Here is a 25,624-nt window from a genome sequence, read left to right on the forward strand (position 1 = left end):
CTATTCTGAGAGCACGGTTTTCCCTCAGGGCTCATCGAGTAAATAATTACGTGTCGCGATGTTGGATGTCTTTTCTTATGTTACGTTTTACTCGTCTGGCAAAAATACTAAACCTACTCTACTGTTTCTCTTTCCATTTTGCTTATCTTCTTATCTAATTATTCATTACATAGTTTTTTAAAATCGAAGACTTACGTATGGAGGGAGATTAACATCAATCTGAATATTTTCCTTTACTGAGATTTGTTTCGCTACATGGAATCATTTAGCAACCAGATACCATCAAAACTTCATACTTAATGACTTAAACACCAGTTACCACCCCATTTCACACTTAATAGCCATGAAATTAAACCACGTAAGTACCAAAATGCTATGTTGTTTTATTCTATGAAGAAGCGGATATCATATCATCATAGCTTTAGCACAAGAAGAAGAGTAGCGCAACAAACTCAACCCTATTACTGTCGTTTCGTTTCGTCTGTATGTCACAGGGCTGTATCTCGAGAACCGCGGCGTAACGTAATAGATAGAAAGCTGAAATTTACACGTTTATTTTATTTATTTTTTTATATTCAGGATAACAACAGCCATAAATGTAATACAAGGAACATACAACATGGTTACATCACAAAAGGCCAATAACAGTTATCCATTAAGTTTTAAAATCTATATCATCATAGTGGAAATGTTCACACCAGACACGCCAGCTCATGAACAATCTCTAAAGTATTATAAGAAATTGTGTATTATAATTATAACTATCTGTTTCCTGCAAGAGTACCTAATGTCAGAAAGACTAAAAAAGAAAGATAACACGAGTTTAACAAGCGTACATGAGTGGGGTGGTTTTTAGAAGATTTCCATCCATAATGTATAATGCTTATAATCTTATTTATTCTACTCATAATTTATATTAGTATTGTTAAGTTGCCTCCTTTAGTACCTTTTGTAAAGTATAGGTAGGTACCTACCTATTTCTATTGCCACTACAACAACAAATAATTCCTGTATCTGAATTGAATGTACCTAGTTACAAATTAGTATAATCTGTTTGGAAGTTTTATGCAGATATTGTTTGTGATAAGTACTCCATGTTTATAAGCACATTTTGGTGGGCGGAGTACGAGAATGAATGAATGAACGAATATACCTAAACATACCCAAAATCCGTTTTTCCGACGAATTCACGGGCGTCGCTTTTTGTTCTCCCAACAATGACGATTCATTCATACCATTTAACTAGGGGTCATCGTCAATTGCCTACTGTGTTAATGTTAAGTGTGCCAGCCGTGAGAAACCTCAAATGCTACGCAGTTGTTTTTCTGCGTACGTATATTGTTAAGGCAGCGGTGTTCGGAACAGAAACGCATAGTCCGCAGACGGCTTTTCCTGTTTTCATGAGGCTGTATGCCGCTGAGGCAGCCGTCATTTGTTTCGCGAAGCGCGCCAAACGCACGCGCGAGTTCGGACACGGCGCATGCGTGGTCAGAGCGCGGGAAACAGTGTTTACGTGCGGAACGGACTTTGCAGTATTGGATTTGATGCCGATTTTTGTACAAAATGGAGACTTTTATGCTTCTGTTATGCGGTAAGTTGGTGGTACTTAAATTATTGTGAGGGTTGTATCAGGACTTTGTAAATAACTATTTAAAATACGAATTTGCTAATTATACATATTATACAAGTAACCTCAAAGGGTTTAAAAGTAATAAATACCAACTTGTGAGTTAATTACGTACGATATCTATTTTACGACTATAGGTGATTTAAACAAAATATTGCCGTGATTCCGTGATTAAATTTTGGGTGTGGTGATACTTAAAACATGAGTGCGAATCGGGAAAGCTTAAAATGTCGTTTTTGTACAATGCAGTAATTGTTTTGTAAATTACAGGTTAAAATACCTATGTAAACTAAAGTTAATGCCGTTTCATCTAGCTAGAAGTCTTAGCCTTGCCTGTGCCCAACAGTGCAATGTAAATAAACTGGACTGTTATTAGTAATTTGAAATAAAAAAACTGTACAACTATAGTCTGCAACCTTCCTTAACTTTATTACCTACGTTGTTGATTTAACTTAGGTATTGGCCAATTTTCTTCCCAATTTTAATATACTCTTTAGTACCTATGCAAATAGGTATTTTTGAGACAACTGTAGCTAGCTTAGGTATATTATTAATTTGAGTTTTATAAGTAGAGCGAGCTTAAAGACGTACTTAACAAACTCCACTGTCGTTATGCAAGTTTCTGGGCTTTGAGATGGATGCTGGGCTGACCTGGAAACAGCACGTGGATAAGCTTTGCGATAAACTATGTGGTGCTGTTTTTGCTCTGCGGAAGCTTAAGCCCATCATATCCGGGAAAGCACTAGTTGCATGAAATCTACCACGCTCATTTTCACTCACCCTGTCATATGGAATAATCCTGTGGGGAAATTCCATCAACTCCGACAGAGTGTTTAAGATCCAGAAGCGAGCTCTGCGCACATTAGCGGGCGTTAAACCTAAGGACTCTTGCAGGGAGCTATTCAAAAAATTCGGGATATTGACGCAATAATATTCACAATATATTTATGATATTGTAATGGTAGAATAACCCGCCAAACCGGACGGTTGCAAGCGGTGCCACGGCGATTGGCGCTGCTTGACAAAAACCCGCGCGTCATAGGCCCTAGGTTTTACGAAAAACTACCCGCAGATTTAAAAAGTGAATGTTCGGATGAGACATTTGGACATCGACTCAAGAAACTTCTTTTAGACGAATCATTGTTCTCGGTAAAAGAGTACAGTGAAATGAAATTTAATTAATTGACTGATGATTATTTTGTCTGTACCATTAAGTACCATTTTGTTTATATTTTATTTGTTATTTTTCTATTCAAGTATATTTAATTGTAATTTGACATTCCACATTCTGTGACTGTATATTTTTATTGGTTTAATCATTGACATTTTTTGTCCTGTTGTTGTGGACTATTTTTTTATTTTATATTTAATTTTATCGTCTTGACATTCTAATTATTTATTTGATTGCTCTTTCGAATTTATTAAATTTGACATACTAGTAACTGTACCTAATTTTAACTTTTTGTCCAGGTTTTCCTCGTGATTATTGTTATTATTATTTTTAAATTTAATTCTAATTTTATTTTGGCTGACAATGTATTGCAATTTATCACTATCATATTTTTTATTATTATCATTTTTTTGTATACAATTTGACGATCCTATTGTGAATTACTTATAATTACCTGACATGTATTTATGGGCTTTACCCGCGGCTTCGCCTGCGTGGAATTCGGTTATAGCGCGCTGTTCCCTCGGGAAGTGTACATTTTTCCGGGATAAAAAGTAGCCTATGTCACTCTCGGGTCCATAAACTATCTCTATGCCAAAAACCACGTCGATCCGCCGCTCCGTTACGGCGTGAAAGACGGCCAAACATACACACAAACACACACACTTTCGTATTTATAATATTAAAGTATTTATTTTTTCATTCGGTAATAAATTAATGTAATCCAATCTAATCTAAGAACTAAAAACTCTATGATTTAAAATGATTGGCTATTTAACCCGACTTGACGTTCACCTAATAAAAGACGTTACTCTTTAAAGGAAAACTTTTTACTGGCGTTTTATTAAATTTTTGTTTCAATGTCTTACGAATCAGACATACCCAACAGTCAGATTTTTTAATGCAACAAGTGCACTTATATGTTTCAACCTTCACACAGTCACCTCAAATTAATTACTTATGCCCTAATTAAAAAGTGCACAGTTCTTTAAGCCGAGCGCTAACAATGTTAAAGAATTTGCACGTATGCAGTGATGCCATCAAACCACCGGAGTCACGGCTGAGGTAATTGTAATTACTGTTAATTACTTCAAAATCCACTTTATACATTACTTCTTTACAATAGTTGCTTCAAATCGGATGATATAAAGTAAATAAGAAAATAAGCATGGGGATGAGCCTCCAGTTGAATGAAGGTTCAACAGAATTGAAATAAAGTAAAGACTAATAATTACTTAAGTAAGTATGTCAAATTGGGTGGTATGAAATTACAATGTCCTGGTCCTGTTGAACAAATCTCTTCAGGGTTACCTGAACCTGGTTAGGTATTTATACCTAATGAATGAGAGGGCGGTTTCTATAACGTGGCGATCAACAAAAGCAAATTAATTAATGTAGTTAAGTAATTGATGTGTCTTCAAATGCAGCCTGCGTGCAGTTCACGGTTGGCTTTCCGTTCGACCTCTCCTTGATAAGGAACCACGGATTGATTTGAAACAATCCGGGCACACCTCGGCTATTAACTCAAACTATTATTTAACTATTAACTAAAACTATTATTTAAATGCCAACTACCGCCTGTTAAAGCTTTATTTTGATTTTTGTTGTATGATTTCGTTTTCCTACAACAAAAATAATAATAATTAAATACTGTTATTTTGTACTTTTCGTTATTTCGTTCATTCAATTTATTTCCATTCTTGTTTCGAATTCCGGCTAAACTCCTTTTAGGTTTTAATTCAAGTTTGATACAATATTTTCAATTTAGTACATTGTATCACAAAATAAAGTGGTCGTGTTGGAAACGAGGTTGCACTCAATGCCAATGTCTTTGCAAGAAAAAACTAGCTGCGGCATAATTACGTGGATTATTACTTACGCGTGGTAAAATTGCCGCGGCGACACGGGACATTCGGAGGCCTTCGCTGCTGTTTTGTTTCAAGTTTTAAGCCCTACTGCGTTCATATTTAACGTCATACGCTTGGTGCATTACAATCACGGAAGTCTATTCTAGAGTACAATATAATGATTGCAGTCCAGTGTGCCCAACCATCTGATGAAATAACTTATTCCACATTAATTTGAAAAACCCTCCATATTTTTGATAAAGTGATATCTGACGTAGCCAAACCAAGGTATATACCAGGCCACCACAGATACGGGCTTTAAAATTATTGTGCCAGTGGTAGGTGTCGATCAACTTTTTCTAGTACCTCCTTGTCATGGTTACGCCCCACGGACAACTCTTTAGACCATGATTTTTTATAGGATTTCTATTGTTAAAATATATATGGGTGTTATATATTTTTTTAATAAACTCTGTCACTTTTAAATAATTTATTGCATGAACACGCAGATCTTGCATAAATTTAGCTATCATAAGGTCGTGGGTGACCAAAGAAATTCTTTTAGTTCTGTCACTTTTGTCTCTTTGGACAACGGGATAGAATAACTTGACAAATAAGAAGAAGTAGATCGACCCAGGGGCAGAACTTTAAATATCATCTCAGAATCTTAATAAGGCACAGTGTAGTGATTAGAGGTAAAGCGTAAATTTATAGACTTTCAAACACCGTGCATTATAATAACCAAATTCAGATGCTCACGGCACAAGTTACGTCATAATGATACATTTTCCACATCACTCTATGTAGTTGGGTCATAAAAATAAGAAATTATCTGCGACTAAATTGCGAGATTTAAAACTTACTTAAATTTCGCGTTACCACGTCATTTCGTAACTCTTGAAATATTTAGAACAGTATAAATCAAACACTACACGTCATTATAACGAAATTGCTTAAAATCACGACCTTACGCAGTGTACACTTTTTATTAAAATACGCGAGTGGCTCAACGCGAAATGTGCTGAAATATTAAAAATATAATATTCATGAGGATTTAGTATAGAATTAATGTGATTGGGCGAGTCGCAACACATTGTCATTCGTCACCAATTTTGGTGACTCTACTATTACAATTTTAATGTATAATGTCCGAGATGACTTGGTTTAGAAGCATTTTACGAAAGGTCGTATCACTTTTATAGTAAAAAATCCTAAGAAAGCTTTATTTCTTTCGAAAGTTTTAAGCCTGATTCAGTTTTTAAGCAAAATTATCTTTTTACACGCTTGACTTGTTACAATGTCTAAGAATGTAACGGAATCTTTGAATTTGATTTCAGTAGTCAATGTTTTAGATTTATTTAATCTCATCAAGCGGAAGCTTAAAATTAAATAGAGCCACCAAACCCAAATTTTTCGATCGATGACGCCTTTTGCGATTCACCCGGCTCACCCAAATTCAATATTCAATAGGCTACTTGATCTTGACTATGTTCGATAGAGGCAAAATATTTTAATATCGATACGTTATGAAATCTTTTAATGAATTCAGTTTCTGCCTACACCAAAGGTCATGAACTTTCGCCTTATTTGGAGAAAAAAATTCCAATGACCGGTAAATGCAAGTCACGGCACGCGAGTGCGTCTGGATACAGTCAGAAAGAGCTTGATGGACAGTTCTAAAATGAGGAAACCTTTTTGCTTTGTCCGTTGATGTCTATGGAGCTTTCTCTAACTGCGCTATTTCCACGTCGTGATGCTGTTTCCGCAATGAATACACCCATCCGTTGATGCCTGCAAGTATTCAAACTTTCGACCTGTAATATTTTGCGACAGTAGGTACTAGGGGCATTTCTATTTGCTAAATTTAAATTTAGATACCAAATATAAGAATCTGTATTGGTGTTGCAAAACTTTCAAGTTTCTTACTTTATAGCCTGTCGGCAGGAAATAACTTACGCGATGCTTTGTTGTTCTCATTTAGGTGCGAATCTCATTAAACTTCCATAATAATAATAAACGCCAATTGTTATTTTGTGAAATTTCGCAGAATGTAATTGTATAATGATTGCCGTCTTTTACATACTCACCGGCTTACGTATTCATAAGAAACCATCTTGATTTCGGTATTATGAATCGTATTTTAATGCTTTAATCGGTCATTGCGCGTGTTGCAACTGCTTTGTACGCGTCGACCGTCGCAAATCACGATGTAACATAACACCATGGTTATTATATCACAGTTTAGTTTCACAGAACATGTACACATCCGAAGAACATCAGCGCTCTCGTTCACTGTCGTTCAACCGTTAAATTCGAGAGCACGATTGCGTATAGTGCAGGAAATACTTTTAAATTAGTAGTGCGTGGGCATTGATCGATAACTTCTATCTAATAAGTATCATAATTTTTTTTTTTTAGATACCTACTTCTACATTTCTTTTGTTATCAGTAGGTTGCTGGATTAAATAACACACTATGTATACCTACAATAAATACACTTAAATTATTTTAATATTGAAGATATTCGCTAATATCACATTTACCACCCACCACATTTTTTCCAACTTTACTTCATACCTACTTAATGTTCAGATCTGCACGAACGCCTTACCTGCATTCACGTGGGTATCTAGGAATCCTATTTATTTACCTCTGATTGCAGCGAAAGTGAAATAAAATTCTCTACTTCTTAATCCCTCCGCTCGTGTTCTAAGAATCCCCGCTAAAATGGTTTCCAATTAGCTGGATTAATGAGAGTTGTCGTTTCTGCGTTGCTTTTGGTATCATCCGGTGTCCTTATGTCACAGCTTGTGGCTGGCTGATAGGGTGTGGTGTAGGTTAGTGACGAGGTGAACCGCATCGTTGGTTAGTCACGGATGCGACGCTTTCACCGCTTACCGCTGTGCGCGCGACCTGCGATGACCACTGATGCACTGCTTCAGAATATATCTTTCAGTTGTAATTAGTACAAGGTTCATCCGTATTACTGCCATGACCTTAGGTACTATTAGGTATTAGGTATATTTGACGACCAGATGGCTTAGTGGTTAGAGAACCTGGCTACGAAGCTTGAGGTCCCGGGTTCGATTCCCGTGTCGGGGCAGATATTTGTATGAAAAATACGAATGTTTGTTCCCGGGTCTAGGGTGTTTACTATGTATCTATCTATATAATTATATTTATCCGTTGCTTAGTACCCATAACACAAACTTTGCTTAGCTTACTTTGAGACTAGGTCAATTGGTGTGAATTACTATCACCAAGCAGCAGTGCTACTGTAGCACGAACAGCGAAGAAAAACATTTTTTTGAATGATTGTTCATAGATTTAGAGTAAGATAACAGGTAGGTAATTATTGGAATGTCAGATACTTTATGTTAGCCCTTTAAGCGGCGTTGAGGTTGTGGTTGCTGGCGACTGGTGTTGTGGGTGCCCATGGGTGACCGCTTGTTCGTTTGCCACCAAATTTCAGAAAAAGGTAAATACTTTTCGGTGGTTAAGTATAGGTAAATTAAAACCCTTTGAAGCAGCGTTTACCTTAGATGTATTACCGCGCGTGATTTGTTAGTTGGTTGATTTCAGTACACGTAAAAATAAATTAACTCTTAATTACTTATAGATCTTGTTCGGTACAATCGAAAATTGGTATAATTTTGCATCACTGAAATCATTCGAACTACTTCCGCGATCCCCCCAAATAGACCGTGTTTTGTAATGATTAAATGCAGTTTATTATGACACATCCGATTACTGCTCCATTGGTCTAGTCTAGACACGCCTACATTAACGTCATTAGTACCTAATCATTGGACACAATAGTGGATTACCTACGTAAAATAGTATTGCTTCTCAACTAAATTAGTAGGTAGAGTCGTAAATGTAAACAGAAATGTGGGTACATAATTGTTACGACACGTGTATTTCGAATCCACTGATATTTCGTAGTATAAAAACAAAGATAAGGTTTTAAGCTCCATTTTACTTTTTCCGTAATAGATACGATCTGATACAAAATGCTGTTGTTTGAAAAATGCCCGAAGAAAAGAATTAAACTCTATGTATAGGTATTAATGCGTGCCACAGCGACGATCTAAAAGTTGTTTTTAAATAAGTACGTTACTCGAATGGTAATAGCTACGAGTATCTATGAGGCTGGTCGATTGAATAAGGGCAGGTTGTTCTGCATTATGCAAGTAGGGTGCATTAAATTTGCAATCCAGCTGTATATCGGTAACTACTCGCCATGATTCAGAAAAGTAAGTACTACCCAGTTACTATTCTCGTCTTTTACTCATATATATACATAAAACCGTTTATTTCAGACTATAAGATCATAGTAGAAATTGTTAACTAAAATGAAACAAAAATAATAGGTGGCTGTATTGGAAGGATATCTGAGACGTAGGTATCAAGGATGTAATTTCCTATTTGTCTCTTCCAATCACAACCCCCACCCAATACTTCAGGAGCGGACAATCGCGGCTCTCTGCCAATACTCTCAGCAGGCCGTTGCAGCTACCACGCACTCGGTTCATTAATAAAGGGCTATCCTTTTTCGCCTGATGGAAAAAAATAATGATGGCATATACTACTCGTATTTACTGTAATCAGCAGCGATTAAAAAAACAACTATTAAAAAAACTATTAAGCAACTAAATATAAAAAAATGCAAACTTTAAAACTATTGACCACTTGAATTACACCCCTTGTTTTTTTATATCTGACTGAGATTGTCTCCTTGTGTTCGAAATGCTCAAATGACTGTTGTTTGTTTGGAAGTTACCTAGCGTTCCAGCTGAGGTTACCACCTACCGGCATCATTCATCTATTATCTACGGTCTGCAAAAAATATACTTAGACCGCAATGATAAATTGTCTTTATCCTTTCTATGAAAATTTAAAATACTCAATGAAAATCAATGTTGCTTTAGTAAGAATCGCTCTACATTTATGTCAGCTCTATACAATACTTTAACAGATTGTCAGCGCAATAAATGTGAAAAATATGCTATTGGCCTCTTACTCGACTTGAGTAAAGCATATGATTAAAGTAAATTACGAAATTTTGTTAGATAAGCTGTATAATACAGGTATTAGAGGATTGCCCTGAAATGGTTCAAGTCGTACTTTACGAATCGCTTGTAATATGTAGACATAAAAAGTACAGTACTTTACAGGCGAATAGTTCAACATATCAGATCTGATCGTCCCTTTTTCACAGGCTCAATACCCCAAGGTAGCATATTGGGATGCTTACTGTTTCTGATATACGTTAATGATCTTCCGGATGTGTTGACAGAGCATTGCACGCTCTTCGCAGACGATATTTCTGTGCTGTGTTCGTGTCATGACATTGGTGAAGTTGAAAATAAATTAAAATCCATTCTCGACTTAATTGCTAATTGGTTGGGAGATCACAATTTAGAGCTCAACCTTAGTAAAACAAAAATTATTCAATTTAAACCTCGGCAAAGACTTGCACTGCCTATAAGTTTCGAATATCATAATACAAACTTGAACATGTGAGTACAGCGACTTTGTTGGGAATGGATCTTGACACTGGTATGAATTGGAAGTCGCATATTCAGAATATCAAAAAGTTATCTTCTTTATCTATGCTCTTAAACACCTTAAACGCGCTACGGATTTTAAACAGCCCTTACAGCGTATTATGCATATGCCTATTCAAGGCTATCATATGGTCTTGTGTTGTGGGCAACTGTGTATGTAGACAAAATTTTTATACTTCAAAAAAATGCATCAGGATATTGGTGAATATTGATCAAATGGATTCTTGCCGGCCCTATTTTGTAAAGCATCAGACACTTACTCTTACCTCCATGTATATATTAGAGTCGTGCAAATTTATCAGGAAAAATATGGACATGATTCTGAATTAACAAATAATAAAGCGAAACAATCGAAACCTTAATAAGCTTAAAATACCATCTACTACATTAAAACTTGTGTCCTGTAGCCCTCATCACATGACCATCAAAATGTACAATCACCTACCGAATTCTTGAGGAACTGGAGAGATATAATTTATTTATTAAGCAATTAAAAATATTCCTAGTGAACAAGTGTTACTATAGCTTGAACGAGTTTTTTAATGAAGATTATTCTTAGTTAATTGTCTTATGAAGTGTGTAATTTAACCAAATATTGACATGAAATGAATAATTCAGCTATATAGTGTTATACGAAATGCTTAGAGGCGTTTAGAATTTGTATAATAATAATATGAAGCCCTAGTCCTAGATATAAATTTATGTTATGTTAGGTTATGTTGCCATGCCTTGCAGGGTGTCACATGTGTACTACTTAATTATATTATATTTCCACTTTAAATTGTAATGTGACTTGCAATAAACGATTTAATTCTAATTCTAATTCTAATTCTGAATTACACCCCTTGTTTTTTTATATCTGACTGAGATTGTCTCCTTGTGTTCGAAATGCTCAAATGACTGTTGTTTGTTTGGAAGTTACCTAGCGTTCCAGCTGAGGTTACCACATTCTCTGCATCATTCATCTATTATCTACGGTCTGTTTTAAATATACTTACCACAGACATTCTGCCCTGTATTGCTGCTATGAGCTATGACTAAGTTTTATAATAATATTTAATTTACAGAATGATGAATAACATTTATGTTGCTGGTAGTAAGTAAATCAAACGATATTTATGTCAGAAAACTTATACAACACTTTAACTTTGTTGTCCTAGCTTAAAAGTGTGAGATTGCACAAGTAGGTATCCACGTGGTTGAAGATTACTCTTACCTACAACCAGTTTTGGCATTAAGCACGACTTTACTTAGTTTCTATATGATTGCTCTTCTTGGAGAAATCATGTCAAGTCAAACTATTATGAAGATTGCCACTCAAATGAGTAAGACATAAATACGTACTTTACACTCGCTATGTAATTGAGAAGATAAACAGAGTACTCGTACTTACCTAGCAATTACAACAATACTCTTATTAAGTAGGCTCAGTCGTTAGCCAAAATTTTTCATTTTCTTACTTCACCTCCTACTCTTGGCTGTTTAAGACATTTTACTAGTTCTTATAAACAAATCATTCAATTCAATTATCTTGGCAGTTCGAATTATAATGCTGGTTGGCTGGTTTTGCTGGTACATACGGGTATAAGCCGATATCCGGTAGGTACCTAATTCCATTATAGCAATGTAACACACATACTCGTACTAACTTCTTGTTTATACCCGTTGTCAATAATAAATTACTTATAAATATGTCCTGTTGCATAAGATCCGCAAAAGGCAACAAGCGCTCTTGTGAAGGTAACAGCATGGTCTTGTAAGCTAATAATAACAATTGATCTAAATATGTCATACCTCCCTAGATCTACACGTAACAATATAACAAACAGGTATCTTTCAAAATATTGATTTAGTGCGGTAACGTTATGTGTTTATGGCCTAGGTAATTAAGAGTAGGTAGGTATGCCTACATAATATAATCTATCATTATATAGGTAACTTGATAATCAGACCATGTAAGTCGTGCTGCTGTTATTCATCAAGACTTATATGCCTAAATAAAGGATTTTCAACGTAATGTTTACCTTCAATTATTGTGTATATGGCTCAAGAATACCTAACCAAAATGGATACTCCATATTTGTCTCTTGAAGACAAAATTACAAGGCACATAGATTTAAAAGTAATTGTTGCTTATGACGTGTATGGCAACGAAATAGGTAATAAATGTGTCCTTGGACTTCTTTTGTCAGTATTCAGTTCACCGATGGCGAAAATCGTGGGCATTTTGCTTCGATTTATTTATTTTACATGAAGTTCTCTTGTTAATTGGACTTGAAGATACTGTTAACGTAATAAAAACGACGATTAACTTTTTAATGTTTGGTAGTTGCGCCAACGAAATTCCTCCACCTTGAACTAGTGCCGGCAGGTGACACAAAAAACTTTTAATTAGCGTAGCCCACATAAGTTAGTTTTATAGACCTACACCTACTAAAAATTTAGGAAGTTAAGCTATCTACATATAAAATGAGAATAAAGCTAGACATTGCCATTTCTATTAATTAATTAATGCAAAGATCAATTTTTAAGCAATGTCAAAATATTTACATCTTTATGAGGACTTCAATTGCAGAATCACTTGATCCTAATGTAGGTAGGTACTTACTATCTTGACGAATATAAACGTCAGGGCAGTATATAGATAATCAATAGTAGATTGTACAACAAGAGCATAAAACAAGCCATTTTTAATTTTATTAATTTATTTTGATTGATTTCTAGTTTTATATATGTTACAAATTATTAAAAAAATATGAAAAAACTTTTTTGTTTGTGGCTGTACACACGTTACCTGATTACCTTGCTAGACGAAAATTTTACTTTATGCACTAGAGCAGAGCATAAAAACATTTTATTTCGCATAGATCCAGCATAAACACGAACTTTACGATCATGAGAAGTGAAAAAGTAGGTATTTCATTATTTTTACTTGTCAATGTATCTGGAAATGTGTGAAATCAAATCTACTTATCAAGAAAAGCACAATAAGATAAACCTGCAATGAAATAGTTTCCGTTGAATTGTTTCCAATTATTAACTTTGCCTTTGATTGGGATTTTTTCACGGCCTGAAGGCGCGGGCGTGGGTAGGTAATCAAAGAGATTGATTTTGTTAGTTTGTATGTGGCGTTGAAAAGTTGTTTAACTTCTTTCTTTTTAATAAGATATACAAATATTTTATAAATATTAACAAAGGCGATTTTTTATCCCAAGGTGGCAGTTGCGGGCAACAGTTTTAGTGATACTCCAAACTATTTGGTTTTGGCTTAATTTCTTTCCCCAGTACAGTATTAACATCCGTGGTGGCTTAGTGGTTTGACTTAATTGTGGCCTCTCAAGCTGACCACAGGATCGTGTGAGTTCAAATTAGCACCTCTGAGTATTCCGAAATTCATGTGCGAAATTACATTTGAAAATTACCACGAGTTTTACGGTGAAGAAGAATATCGCGAGGAAACTTGCACATATATACCTGCGAAGCAATTTAATGGTGTAGGTATGTGAAGTTCCCAATTCGCATTGGGCCCACGTGGTAACTACTTCCCAAGCCTTCTCATTCTGAGAGGAGGTATGTGCCAGCAGTGGGACATAATATAGGATAGACAGGCGTATGGCGTAGTCCTTAAAAATCTTCTTAGTCTTAAGTTAAGATCAACTTATTATAGAGACGCAAATTATACCACACGGCCCATATTATTCTAGATTCCTTTTTTTTTTTTTTTTTTAATTCGATTGGATGGCAAACGAGCAAGTGGGTCTCCTGATGGTAAGAGATCACCACCGCCCATAAACATCTGCAACACCAGGGGTATTGCAGACGCGTTGCCAACCTAGAGGCCTAAGATGGGATACCTCACGTGCCAGTAATTTCACCGGCTGTCTTACTCTCCACGCCGAAACACAACAGTGCAAGCACTGCTGCTTCACGGCAGGATTAGCGAGCAAGATGGTGGTAGCAATCCGGGCGGACCTTGCACAAGGTCCTACCACCTGCAATTCCTATCCTAAGGCAAAAAAATAAAAAATGCAGCTATATAATTATCAACTACCTAAAGCAAAATATATTGTATATCAACAATACTGCGCCATTGATATCATTCCCACGGCTCTGGCGGTCAAACGTCAACAGTAAGATCTCGTAGTAAACCGCGGAATTTATATTACGACTATTGTGTTGTAGCGCACGAGGGTTTTCAAGGACTGGTCTAGTTCGATCAATAGATTGATCTTTATACTAATTAAATTTCTAGGTAGCTGTTGTCGATGACTCCACATCACTTCACTTTTTCTCTGTCCCTAACTGAATGCTCCTCTCATTCACTCGAAGGTTGACTGGTAGAGATCCCGCAAATGAATAAGTTCGCCTTTGTACGTGTACCTCAACGTTTGTCAATTGCATTTGTACAATATAGAGTTTACATCATACTTCATCTGTGAAGAATTCGTTTATCTACCGCCTTCGGAAACAACTCATTTTAGGGATACCTATATCCTAATATTTGGTCTGGTCTTCTAATATGTACGCAAAATTTCCTGGCAATTGGTTCAGTAGTTAAAGCGTGAAAGCGAAAAATACAAATAAACTTGGTTTCGCCTTTATAATATTAATTGGTAAGGATATTCAATCAAATCTCTACTGCATGTAGTTAGGTAGTTATTGTTACGTGGATATATCGAGCATATTATAACTAGTGCTGAAAAGTTACTGTTGTTGGCCTCATCAACAGAAGTAGGTAATAATAATTAAAAATAGAAATGTTATTGTGGGTATTTTTTTTTACAGTAGATGACGCAATTTTTTTGCTTCTTCCGCTATCAAAATGTTATCTACAGACTGAACTGGGGAAATTAATACAATGACTCTTTTCTTTATTCATACGTATGGTCGCGTTTTTTATATTCAGTAGCCTCATCAGATTGATGAGTGTTAGGAGCCATAAAAACTAAAAAGTTGTTACATGAGTTCCGATTTCAGACCCCCTAACAGACATCATTTTGATAAAGTCGGAGTAATAGCCCTGTAAATATTGGCCTTAAAATCAATTTAAAGATTGCTAATAGGATAGTTATTGTAGGTAGTATGGTATGGTACGATACATTGAAACTTTAACTAAACCAATGTACCCTGTCCGAACGTCGGAACTAAATACAAATAAATTTGGTGCTGCTTAAGGCTTCCGCTATGGTTAATGAAGTTGTTCGGGTATGCAATATACAGTTTTTAAGTCTCGTTATCTAATATCCTTTAAAACGAGAAATTATAAAACGACATCTCGACCTAAGAAAAGTTACCCACCACATACTCGTACATTTATGGAAACATGCATCTGCAATAAAACCATGTAGATCCATCCCATAAACGGTGCCGGATGAATGAGCGGCTGGTGTGCTTGTAATCTTTAATTCAATCTGATTTTCTAGACGTCTGCGCCGTATGTTGACTTTTAGAATCCCATATTTGAGATTAAATATTACTTATTGCGCGAGCATTGTGACTAACGCCTACCTCAATTAAGCTTTCCATACTCGAAGCGTAAATTTGCTCGGAGCAGCCTATATATTTTTACACTCGCGGCGCACGTTTTTGGGCACGAGCTAAATCTGTGATTTTGTTCTCCAGGCGAAGACTAGGCGAAAGTGTACCTACATAATACCTACGTTTTTTTGCGTTTAGGTTACACTTACTCAACTTAGTCAAGAGATTGTACTAAGTACTCGCCGACACGAACGCACGGAGCATGTAGATCCTGGGATAAACGGACAGCAGGCAATTCTGAAACCGTAACGGGTCGTAACGTGCTGGCCCACATCGTGCTGGGATTGCATCAGAGCACCCGCCGGCTGGCGACAGATCGCCGGCTCTTTCCTATCAAATTACCACCAAGCTTTGATTCTGTAGTAAAATAAGAGCCAATTAAATTTGTATTCGATTTACCAACTTCGCTTTTTCGTTATGTATAAATAAATAACTACCTGTGTTGAACCAGTTGGTTCGTAATTGCCATCATACGGCAGTAAATCGATGCTTATTAAACACACCACATGTAACATCTTGCATTTAAATCCGAAGGATTCCGGTTATTTATGTAAACCCAATAAATATTACGTTGCATTCACTGATCCTCCAAATTAAAAAGTCTTTCGCGGTAGTCTGCCCGTCAATTGATTATTTAATGCTTCGACGCTTTCGGAAACGGATCCTGTCTAGTGTTTTAACTGTCGGGTAAGTAAGTAAGAGCTGAATGCCAAGATTATTGTATGTATTATATGTATAATTTTTGTTTGTGAATATGAAATGATCCACTAAATTGCTGGTTAACAATCGCTTTTAATAACTGTTATGGAAACTAAAGTGATCGTACCTACGTACGAACGTATAGGTATGGTTGAAAGGGGTTTCATCATGCGTTCGTAACAATGGATCCTAAGATGAATAATGTGGAAACAGGTGAACCGTTCATTGTACTGGATCTCATTTTTAACAATTAAGTACCTGCCTTATGTGAGGTCACTTTCGTAGACAAATTACCAGGTAGATTAGTCGGGTCGGTATTGTACGTACCATCAAATACGACGCCTAAAGTGTGCAACATCTGATAACGAGACCCAGCGTAAACTCGTATGATAAAGTATTGTTAAGTTCAACAATGTGATGTATGTGAGATAAATTTGCGGTATTGTTTCCATAGTTAGTGCAAAACCTCGGACGATATTGAGATCATTCATTGAAGATGGTAATATTTGTAGCCTTGACCTAATTTATTGGTTACCCAACTTCAATATTGTTACAATGTCAAAATATAACTGTTTTGCCCACCAACGATTGCATTGCAAAGTACCTATCGTTTGAAATCTATGTGTACCTTCTAGTAGATATCTTAATTATAAAAGGTGCCAGAATATTGCGTTACTCCAATTTAAACTGTCGAATATGGCTGTTACTTCACACTCAAATTTAAATACTTTGCTTTGTATGATGAAAAATTAATTCACACGTCTTTGCTTTAGTATTGCGTACTTTAGTAGTTGTGGACCGTGTGGTTTATAGTCTTCCCATAAACATAAGTACCTAAGTAGATAGACACTTCGTAACAAACCTAGCTTGGCACTTGTTTTTCAGCAATTCAATTTTTATGTTATTTAGGAACGTTACATGCATTTTAATCCTAAAATTCTGTGAGTTCTAATAAAAATACCTAGATTGCCAAGTTACGCACGTACAGTCAGCAACAAAGATATGAATACCTCTACAAACAAAGTGCCAAAAATATATACTATACCTACAGCACTTTATTGCCTGAACATTAAAGTCGTGTATATGCATATTTTTTGCACTTTGGCTGTATTCAATCTTTGTTGCTGATTGTACCAAGTCGATTAAGATTACAGATTTAAAGCAACAGATGAGATGGTTTATCTTAATCTTGCATGCATATATCGTTCACAGAACTGATTGGTATGCGATAAATAGAATATCCTAGAAAAGCCCCTAAAATGCCGAAAGGAAGTTAGATTTCACTGATTTCGGACTTCGGTGAGCAAACAATGTTTAGTTTCTTGTTGTCATCATCGCAAAGTGAAAGTAGAGCTACCGTAGAAACTATTTATAACAAATATTATAGTACCTAGGACGAAGAAAGTACATAGCAGGTATTAGCATATCATAATATGACATTTATTGTGAAAGAGTTTTGTAGTAATTTAATGTGTAATTGGTGTTAGGTACCTTTAACTAAATGCTAGTGGACGTCTCTCAAATTTACTTTTAATCTTAAAAATAAAACATTTCACAATCTATCCCCCTTTCTTTGTTCTCTGGATTCCCTTTTTTTAGTAAACGTACAATTAGGTATTATTCATAGCGTAACTAAATATAAATACAGCGAATCAGCAAAAATACAATACATATTGTATACGTTTGCCTCTGATAATTCCATGGCTTGTTATGACTACAAGGTAGTGTAAAATTCATCGCGTATTGAATTGATCAAGTTACCAAGTGCCACTTAGACATTACGCTGGTCAGTGGCCGGCGCCATCAACATCGCACAATATCACCTAATCGGTAAACACGAGGTTTATGTAATAACTTTGGCGGTCCCGGCTACCTCGCGGTCGCGATCCGCTTTCACTGTAATAGCACACTTTCTCAGTTTGGGTGAATCCATGAGCTGTGTCACGACATATACTATTTAATTCTAGTTGTGGAGATAAAGAACAAAAATTTTATGTGAAGGTATTCGCATAATGACACGTTTGAAATGCAGCAACGCCTAACTTGCCATTTAAAGCGGCAGTTTACTTTCTCTATCTTTGTTTCAAACTGTTGTAGGTAAATATATATTTATTAGGTCACGCACCTACCTAGAGAAATATATTCCAACCGACATTTGATTATATCTTTTTGTTTTAGTTCTCACTAACTATACTTATAATATTAGTTATGCAAAAATATTGAAGAAACAGGCGATTGATTTACTATTTTCGGATATAGCATTTCCGTTTAAAGTGTTATTCAATCAATCAGTAAAAGTAAGATTATATTTATGAACGATAATTTACAAAACTATGAATTGTTTACTTTCTAGAGTTCCGTAGTCAACTAGGAACCCTTATAGTTACGCCATGTCTGTCCGCGTTTAAGCTCAGAGACTGTTAGTACTAGAAAGCTGTAATTTGACACGAATATACATATCAGTCACTCCGACAAAGTGGTACAATAAAAAAAAAAGTAAAAATAATTTTTTAGGGTACTTCCCATGGACGTAAAGTGCGGGTGTTTTTTTTTCTCGGCTAACTATATTGTGGAGTATCGTTGGATAGGTCTTTTATAACCATTTGGGGGTCGCTTAGACCATTTTTCTATTCAGTGATCTGTTTGCGAAATATTCAACTTTAAAGTGCAAATTTTCATTGAAATCGAGCGTCCCCCCCCCTCTTAAATCTAAACTGTTGGGTAGAAAAATTTGAAAAAATCCGGAATGGTAGTAAATATATCAAATTTACAATTACATATATCATGGGACACTTGACACCAATTGACCTAGTCCCAAACTAAGCAAAGCTTGTACTATGGATACTAGTACTATGTAGTAGTATGTGTATGTGGTAGTATAGGTATGTATGTTAGTCTGTAAGGTATTTATTGTATGGGCCAAGTTGCCCGAAATAAATGAATTTATTATTATTATTATTATAGGTACCTACTGGTAGTAGGGGTAGTATAGGTATTAGTAGTAAAGGTACTAGTATGGGTACTGGTGGTAAAATATACCTAAACTTGGAAGATTCAGTACACAATACGAAATCCTTAGAAAAATATTATTTGATTTTTTCGTAATGGCTACGGAACCCTATCCTGGGCGTGTACTACACGCTCTTGGCCAGTTTTTTTTATTATTTATGATTATGAAATAGTAATATTTGCGGACAGATAAACAGCTCGGATGATTTAGTAAATTATATATAGCTTTTAATTTTACTTAAATCCAACAGTAAACGGATTCTACGCTAGTAGATCCCTTATCGCAGATAACTCATAAAATCTCCTAACAATAGAGGAGTAGGCGAATTAGTTATACTTCTTGGCACTAGACTAGAGCATAGATTGAACTACATGCAGATACGGATTCTGCGTCCCCATATAAGGTATCACAATTTGAATTTAGGTATCTACTTTACTATCTTTAAAATTGCATGTAGGTACCTACATGTTAGAATTCGCCACAAATGTGTTGTAGCAATGATGCAGCGGACGGAAACATTGATTGTCAACAGTACCTATTAGTCAAAATGGTTGAAAATCAGTGGCTAGCGTAGGCAGCAGCCGCCGTCCAGGGCGGAAAAAAATTGCCGCCCTCTTGTTTAGATTTAAAAAAACTAAGATTTTATTATTGTAGAAAGGGGATTCTCCGATTTAGTTCTCCGGTTTATTTAATAGAAAATTTCGGGCTCATTCTAATCGGTCCGATCCAAATCGAATGCGATAAATTTAGTATTATTTATTATGACATTTTGCCGCCCGCCCCCACTACGCTACGCCACTGTTCTTGGGCTCTTAAATTTTTACTTTAATCTCTCCATATCGGGACTAAATCTCTAGGGATTAAAGTTTAAAGTTTTTTTTTTATTTTACCCTGAAAACCCCTAAACAGCCAATCCTGGCGTTTGTGATTATCGCCATTTTCATTAATTGAGACAATTTTTAGGGCGTGGAAATAATCTCAAAATGACAACTGTGCAAAAAAACTACTTATTTAATTTCGGGAAACAAGATTAATGATAATAACGAAAATGAATGCACTGTTTCGGAAGAGTTTATTGGGAATGGCACCCAAAATCTATAACAAAGTACCGGAAAATATTAATAATATAGAAAAATTGTCTGCTTTCAAGAGAGCTCTGTGTAACTTCCTCTTAACAAAAGCCTATTATACTGTAAATGATTTTTTAACAGAATGAGAATAATGTAAACTTTTCTTCTATAATGCAGCACAACTAAAATTTGTATGCCTTGCGGCGGAACACAGTGATACTTCAGATAGAATTTAAGACCTTTGTACAATGTCATATACCTGTGTTAAACAAATAAATATTATTATTATTATTATTATTATTTTCGAAGGATTGGATTTTTTCAGCTCTAGCTCTATTAACTACATTTACGGGTTATCCATCAAGTAAATGTAGCAAGAGTTGTAGAATAAATATTTTTTAAGAAGATTGCTGAGGGCTATTATTATTATTATTATTATGAATATATTTAATTGGATGAATTAATTTTATTATGCATAGTCAATTAGTTTTTAAGTTTGAATCTGTTGGCTAAATATGCAAGTATTAAAAGCGTCAGATTGCAAAAAAGTAAAAGAAACAAACCGGGGTCCATTTTTTTGCTATTTGAATTTTGAACAGATGACCATTACCAACTCGTATTAGTATTGAGCGTATGTTGTAAAAAAAGAAATCTTATTGTAATTTTGTATTAAAAGTAGTGCTTAACGCGAGACTAAACAACCATAATGACACTCGAACTATAGCCACCCTCGCTCTGCTCGGGTGGCAAAACATCTAGTGTCGTTATGGCTTATTTTAGTCCCTTGTTTAACAATCTACTATTATCCCACGCGAGCTACCTACTCATAGAACCCTGGCGCGCCTCGTCGGGCTGCAAGCTGAGAATAGCTGGTATGATTTCAAACACGAAACCCCACCAGTAAAGAGTACCTAATTGCGTACCTACCTACTGTCAGGTATGGCAACTCTACCTTCACAGATCAACTCTACCTACATAGGTCTGGTCTGCCTAGACGATGCCGTGGATTACACTGTACCTATCTATGTAGCACAGTAGATATTTATCATAACAACCGTCCCAGGTAGCGTTGACTTGGGAAGATAGAGTAGCCAAAAGTATCCACCAACCAATAACACTGGAACCTTCAAAATAAAATGATTAAGTGATTAAATGGTCTGCTCAATTAAAGTATCTAGGTACTTCACTAAACTTCGCCTTACATAAATGTTTGTGATTATGGGACATTATAGTTAAAATCGTAATAGGTAGGTACAATCAACGTCATAAATAAGTGATCTCTTTTGTACGTTGTCACTTTAACGTCATTTTTGAAAAGCCATACGAAATTGTGTAACGACTGAAAGCGACAAGGTACAGAAATGATCACTTATTTATGACGTTGACTGTACCTAGTTTCGGGCCACTCGCTACGTCGAAATAATTAACTGTTGAAAAAAGATCACCTACTCATGGAAAAAATAGCTAAATTAAAAATTCATACAAGATATTAGATCGACTTATCGGGTTTGACCACGCATCGCACCCCTATCAATATCCATCTCTTATCCATACCCATCCATGTCCATGTGTCACATCGTTTTTTTCGTAACTGTTGTGAAACTGTCTAAGAAACTAACGACTGAAAGCGACGAGGTACACAAATGATCACTTATTTATGACGTTGACTGTACATAGTTTCGGGCCACTCGCTACGTCGAAATAATTAACTGTTGAAACACTACTCATGGAAAAAATAGCTAAATTAAAAATTCATACAAGATATTAGATGGACGTATCGGGTTTGACGACGCATCCATGTGTCACATCGTTTTTTTCTTATCTGTTGTGAAACATGTTACTGTTCACTGTTACATGTTGCTTAGAGACTTTTCCTTACAATCGTCGAGGCATCATAACATATTTCTGCACACATTGACCACGGCGGAATAACAGCAAACCGTCGACTGTATTCATAATATATGTATATATCCGCCTAGCTGTTTAGCTTGCTTGACATACGCCCGCGCATTGTGCTGTGCACGGGCCGCAGAGCGTGCGCTCGCACACCGTAACTGCTTCCATCTGTCCTTATCTTTAGATGACATGACATCTCTCTCGCATTGTCTCCCTGACCTAATTTTGCACTAATTGCAGAACGTTATGTCATGAACCCGTGAAATGCATGAAAGTTGTATGACGCGTAAGATAGGTAGGTATTATAATTTAACCAACAGAGAACTTTAATACAAACAATCCTTTATAAAAATCGAAGAAATGCGTTAGAAATTTTCGGATACGTCTTGTCGCTTCGATGAAGAAACATTAAGGGGCTGTTCACCATCCATTGATTAGTGTTAACTGACGGTTAAATGTGATGCCGTCTCCGTCTATTCGAACAAAACAAATAGAGACGGCATCACATTGAAACAGCCCCTAAGTAACTTACACTTCAATAGTCAGGAATACTGGGATTTTAGAGCTGATCACGATATTGAATGGTTCCCGACTGTTCTAGATCTAGACTTGTTTTTCCTTTTTAGTTTTTTAAACCCGACGCAAAAAGAGGAGTGTTATAAGTTTGACCGCTATGTGTGTCTGTCTGTCTGTGTGCCTATCTGTGGCACCGTAGCTCTTAACCGGGTGGCCCGATTTGAATGCGGTTTTTTTATTTGAAATCTGGTTTTCTAGCGATGGTTGTTAGACATGTTTCATCAAAATCAGTTTAGCCGTTTTTGAGATATTGAACTTTGAAGTGACAAAGTCGGGGGTTTCCAACTTTTTGTTGATTATGTTATATTTAATTTTTTTTAAGCAGCAAGGATGTTGGGTAATTATTTTTTACGATTTTGTTCGCCAGACATGTGAATTGCATTATAATCTAGCCTACCTACTTAGATACTCGACTGATAGTAGACGTTAGACCAATTTGATGAATATCACCTGAACATATTTAATGCGATTAAATTAATACACTTCTCTACCAAGGTAAATATTCGACGTATTTTGATTAAGGAAGTCGTTAAGTTATATCGATACCGAAATGAGAGCAATATTTCACTTTCCAATTTCTTATAGGTAGTTAGGCACCTACCTTACTTTGTTATTTTATACGTATATAGATGCAGCAAATACTCAACAATGTTACGTGAAATTGCAGTTTCCCACAGCACTGGCGAGTTTTTAAAGTTAGTCCTTCGATTAGCAAAAAATAAGTGAATGCTTCGTTCATGATGTACTTTGTCTACCGAGTAGCGGTTGATTACCGCGGGCGTGTTGGCGATTGTTGCGATTTGCGATGATGCATGGACAAACAAACAACAGCATTAGCAGTTACTTGAGCGTGACAATCGAAACGTCAACACAGGAATCGAGCTTAACTTCACTGGAAAATATTAAATTAGGAAGTATTAATTAAAAAAAGAAATATAAAACACGCGGGCGGTGTAACCAACCAGTTTGAACATTTTATTTTTATAAAAAGTCTACTGACCTTGTCCGGTCGGATATAACGAGTAGGTACGTGCTCTCAATTCCGCCATTCACGACACGAAAATGATTGAGACTTTTGTCTGTAGTGCGTCAGTATACTCGACTTATCGGATAATTAAATAGTTGTAATAAAATTGATTGACTTCATTCAGTCTCAAGGTTGAAATGGCAAATCCCAGCAGGTTGCTTTCGATTTATTTTATTAACTTTAATGTAACCTATGTACATAATGGGCAACTTTAAAAAATACTTACAACCTCATAGTTAATCATCTTAGTCTCGGACGGAATTCTATTCTAAATAATATTTTTCACTTCTCATGGTCATAAAATGTTACTTTAGTCTCTGGATATCGGGACTAAAGCTCCTTTTTATTCTCTAGGGATTAAAGTATTTTTTTTAATTTACGTTGGAAACCCCTAAACAGCCAACACGGAGTTTGTGAATGGAGGATTTTTAGGGCTTGGGGTTATTTCCACGCCCTAAAATTGTTGTCAAAATGACAACTGGGCAAAAGTATAAAAAAAAACACGATTTAATTTCGTGAAACACAATTAATGATTAAGAATATTAATCTATTCAATTATATTAAGGATTAATTCATTTTATTATGCACAGTCCAATTAGTTTAAAAAATTGTTTTCAATTTTGAAACTGTTGGCGAAATATGCAAGCATTTAAAGCGCACTTCATAAACAATAAAAGAAAAGAAAAAAATCTATTTAAATTTGGAACAGATGGCCTGTTCATTAGTCGAGCGTACGTTTTTAAAAAGTAATATTGTAATTTTGAAAGTGAAAAGTAGAGTGTTTAACGCGAGACTAAACATGGCTTGTTTTAGTCCGTTTTTGAACAATTAATCTACTATTAAAGTACCAATTAATAAAATTGCTCTAGTTTGGTACCTACCCAAGTTATCATCTGAAATCTACAATATATTATGATTTTCACAGCAAAATTAAGATCTATACCCTGTTCGCCTTATTACAAGATATGTGCTGATTAACACTTGGTTCTTGAACTGTTACTTATATTATAAAGCTAGTTGAAGCTATTTATTGTTGAATTATTACAGAGTAGCTTAGAACAGTTGAACTTTAAAGTCGTGTAGCAGGGGCAGTTATCAACTTTTCATGACAAGGCTTGTAGGCACGAACAGACGTATAATAAGTATACAAGAGATATTGGTTATCACGTCTTAGGTATATATGCCAACTCTAAGTACAGAAGTAACCTATTGTAAAGGGCAGATTATTTATCACATCGCTATATTTAAATAAGGTCCAAACACGAGAGATTTGATTTTTATCTTACACGACTGGTTTACAGATTTTTGGCAGAAATAACATAAAATTGATAATGGACGATATAAACGTTTGATTAAATTACGATAGTAATTTCTAAAAACCATCATTCATCGAAGAGCGATTGTACCTATCTACCTATTAAATTGTTTCATATTTTTATTTACTTTTACTCATGTAAGTAGGTACATAATATACCAAATTATGTTAAACCTATTACACAAACAAACATATTGTGTTTTATATGTGTTGATAAACCTAGACCTACTGAGCGGAAAAAAATCTGTCCCTCAAATGTATGCACTAATACTAATAAG

The 25,624-nt window shown here is 35.6% G+C and overlaps 1 protein-coding gene across 1 annotated transcript in view; it reads left to right on the forward strand.

The window, feature by feature from the left end:
• Positions 1 to 1,380: 1,380 nt before the first annotated feature.
• The window catches only part of LOC141434074 (uncharacterized), a 35,629-nt gene continuing 11,385 nt past the window's right edge, over positions 1,381 to 25,624 (forward strand). The window contains exon 1 of the mRNA XM_074096333.1: positions 1,381 to 1,591. Coding sequence (XP_073952434.1) covers positions 1,564 to 1,591 — 28 coding nt within the window. The 5' untranslated portion in view covers positions 1,381 to 1,563. The remainder of the gene's footprint in view (positions 1,592 to 25,624) is intronic.

This window comes from Choristoneura fumiferana, chromosome 13 (genome assembly GCF_025370935.1).
Source record: "Choristoneura fumiferana chromosome 13, NRCan_CFum_1, whole genome shotgun sequence".
Lineage (NCBI taxonomy): Eukaryota > Metazoa > Arthropoda > Insecta > Lepidoptera > Tortricidae > Choristoneura > Choristoneura fumiferana.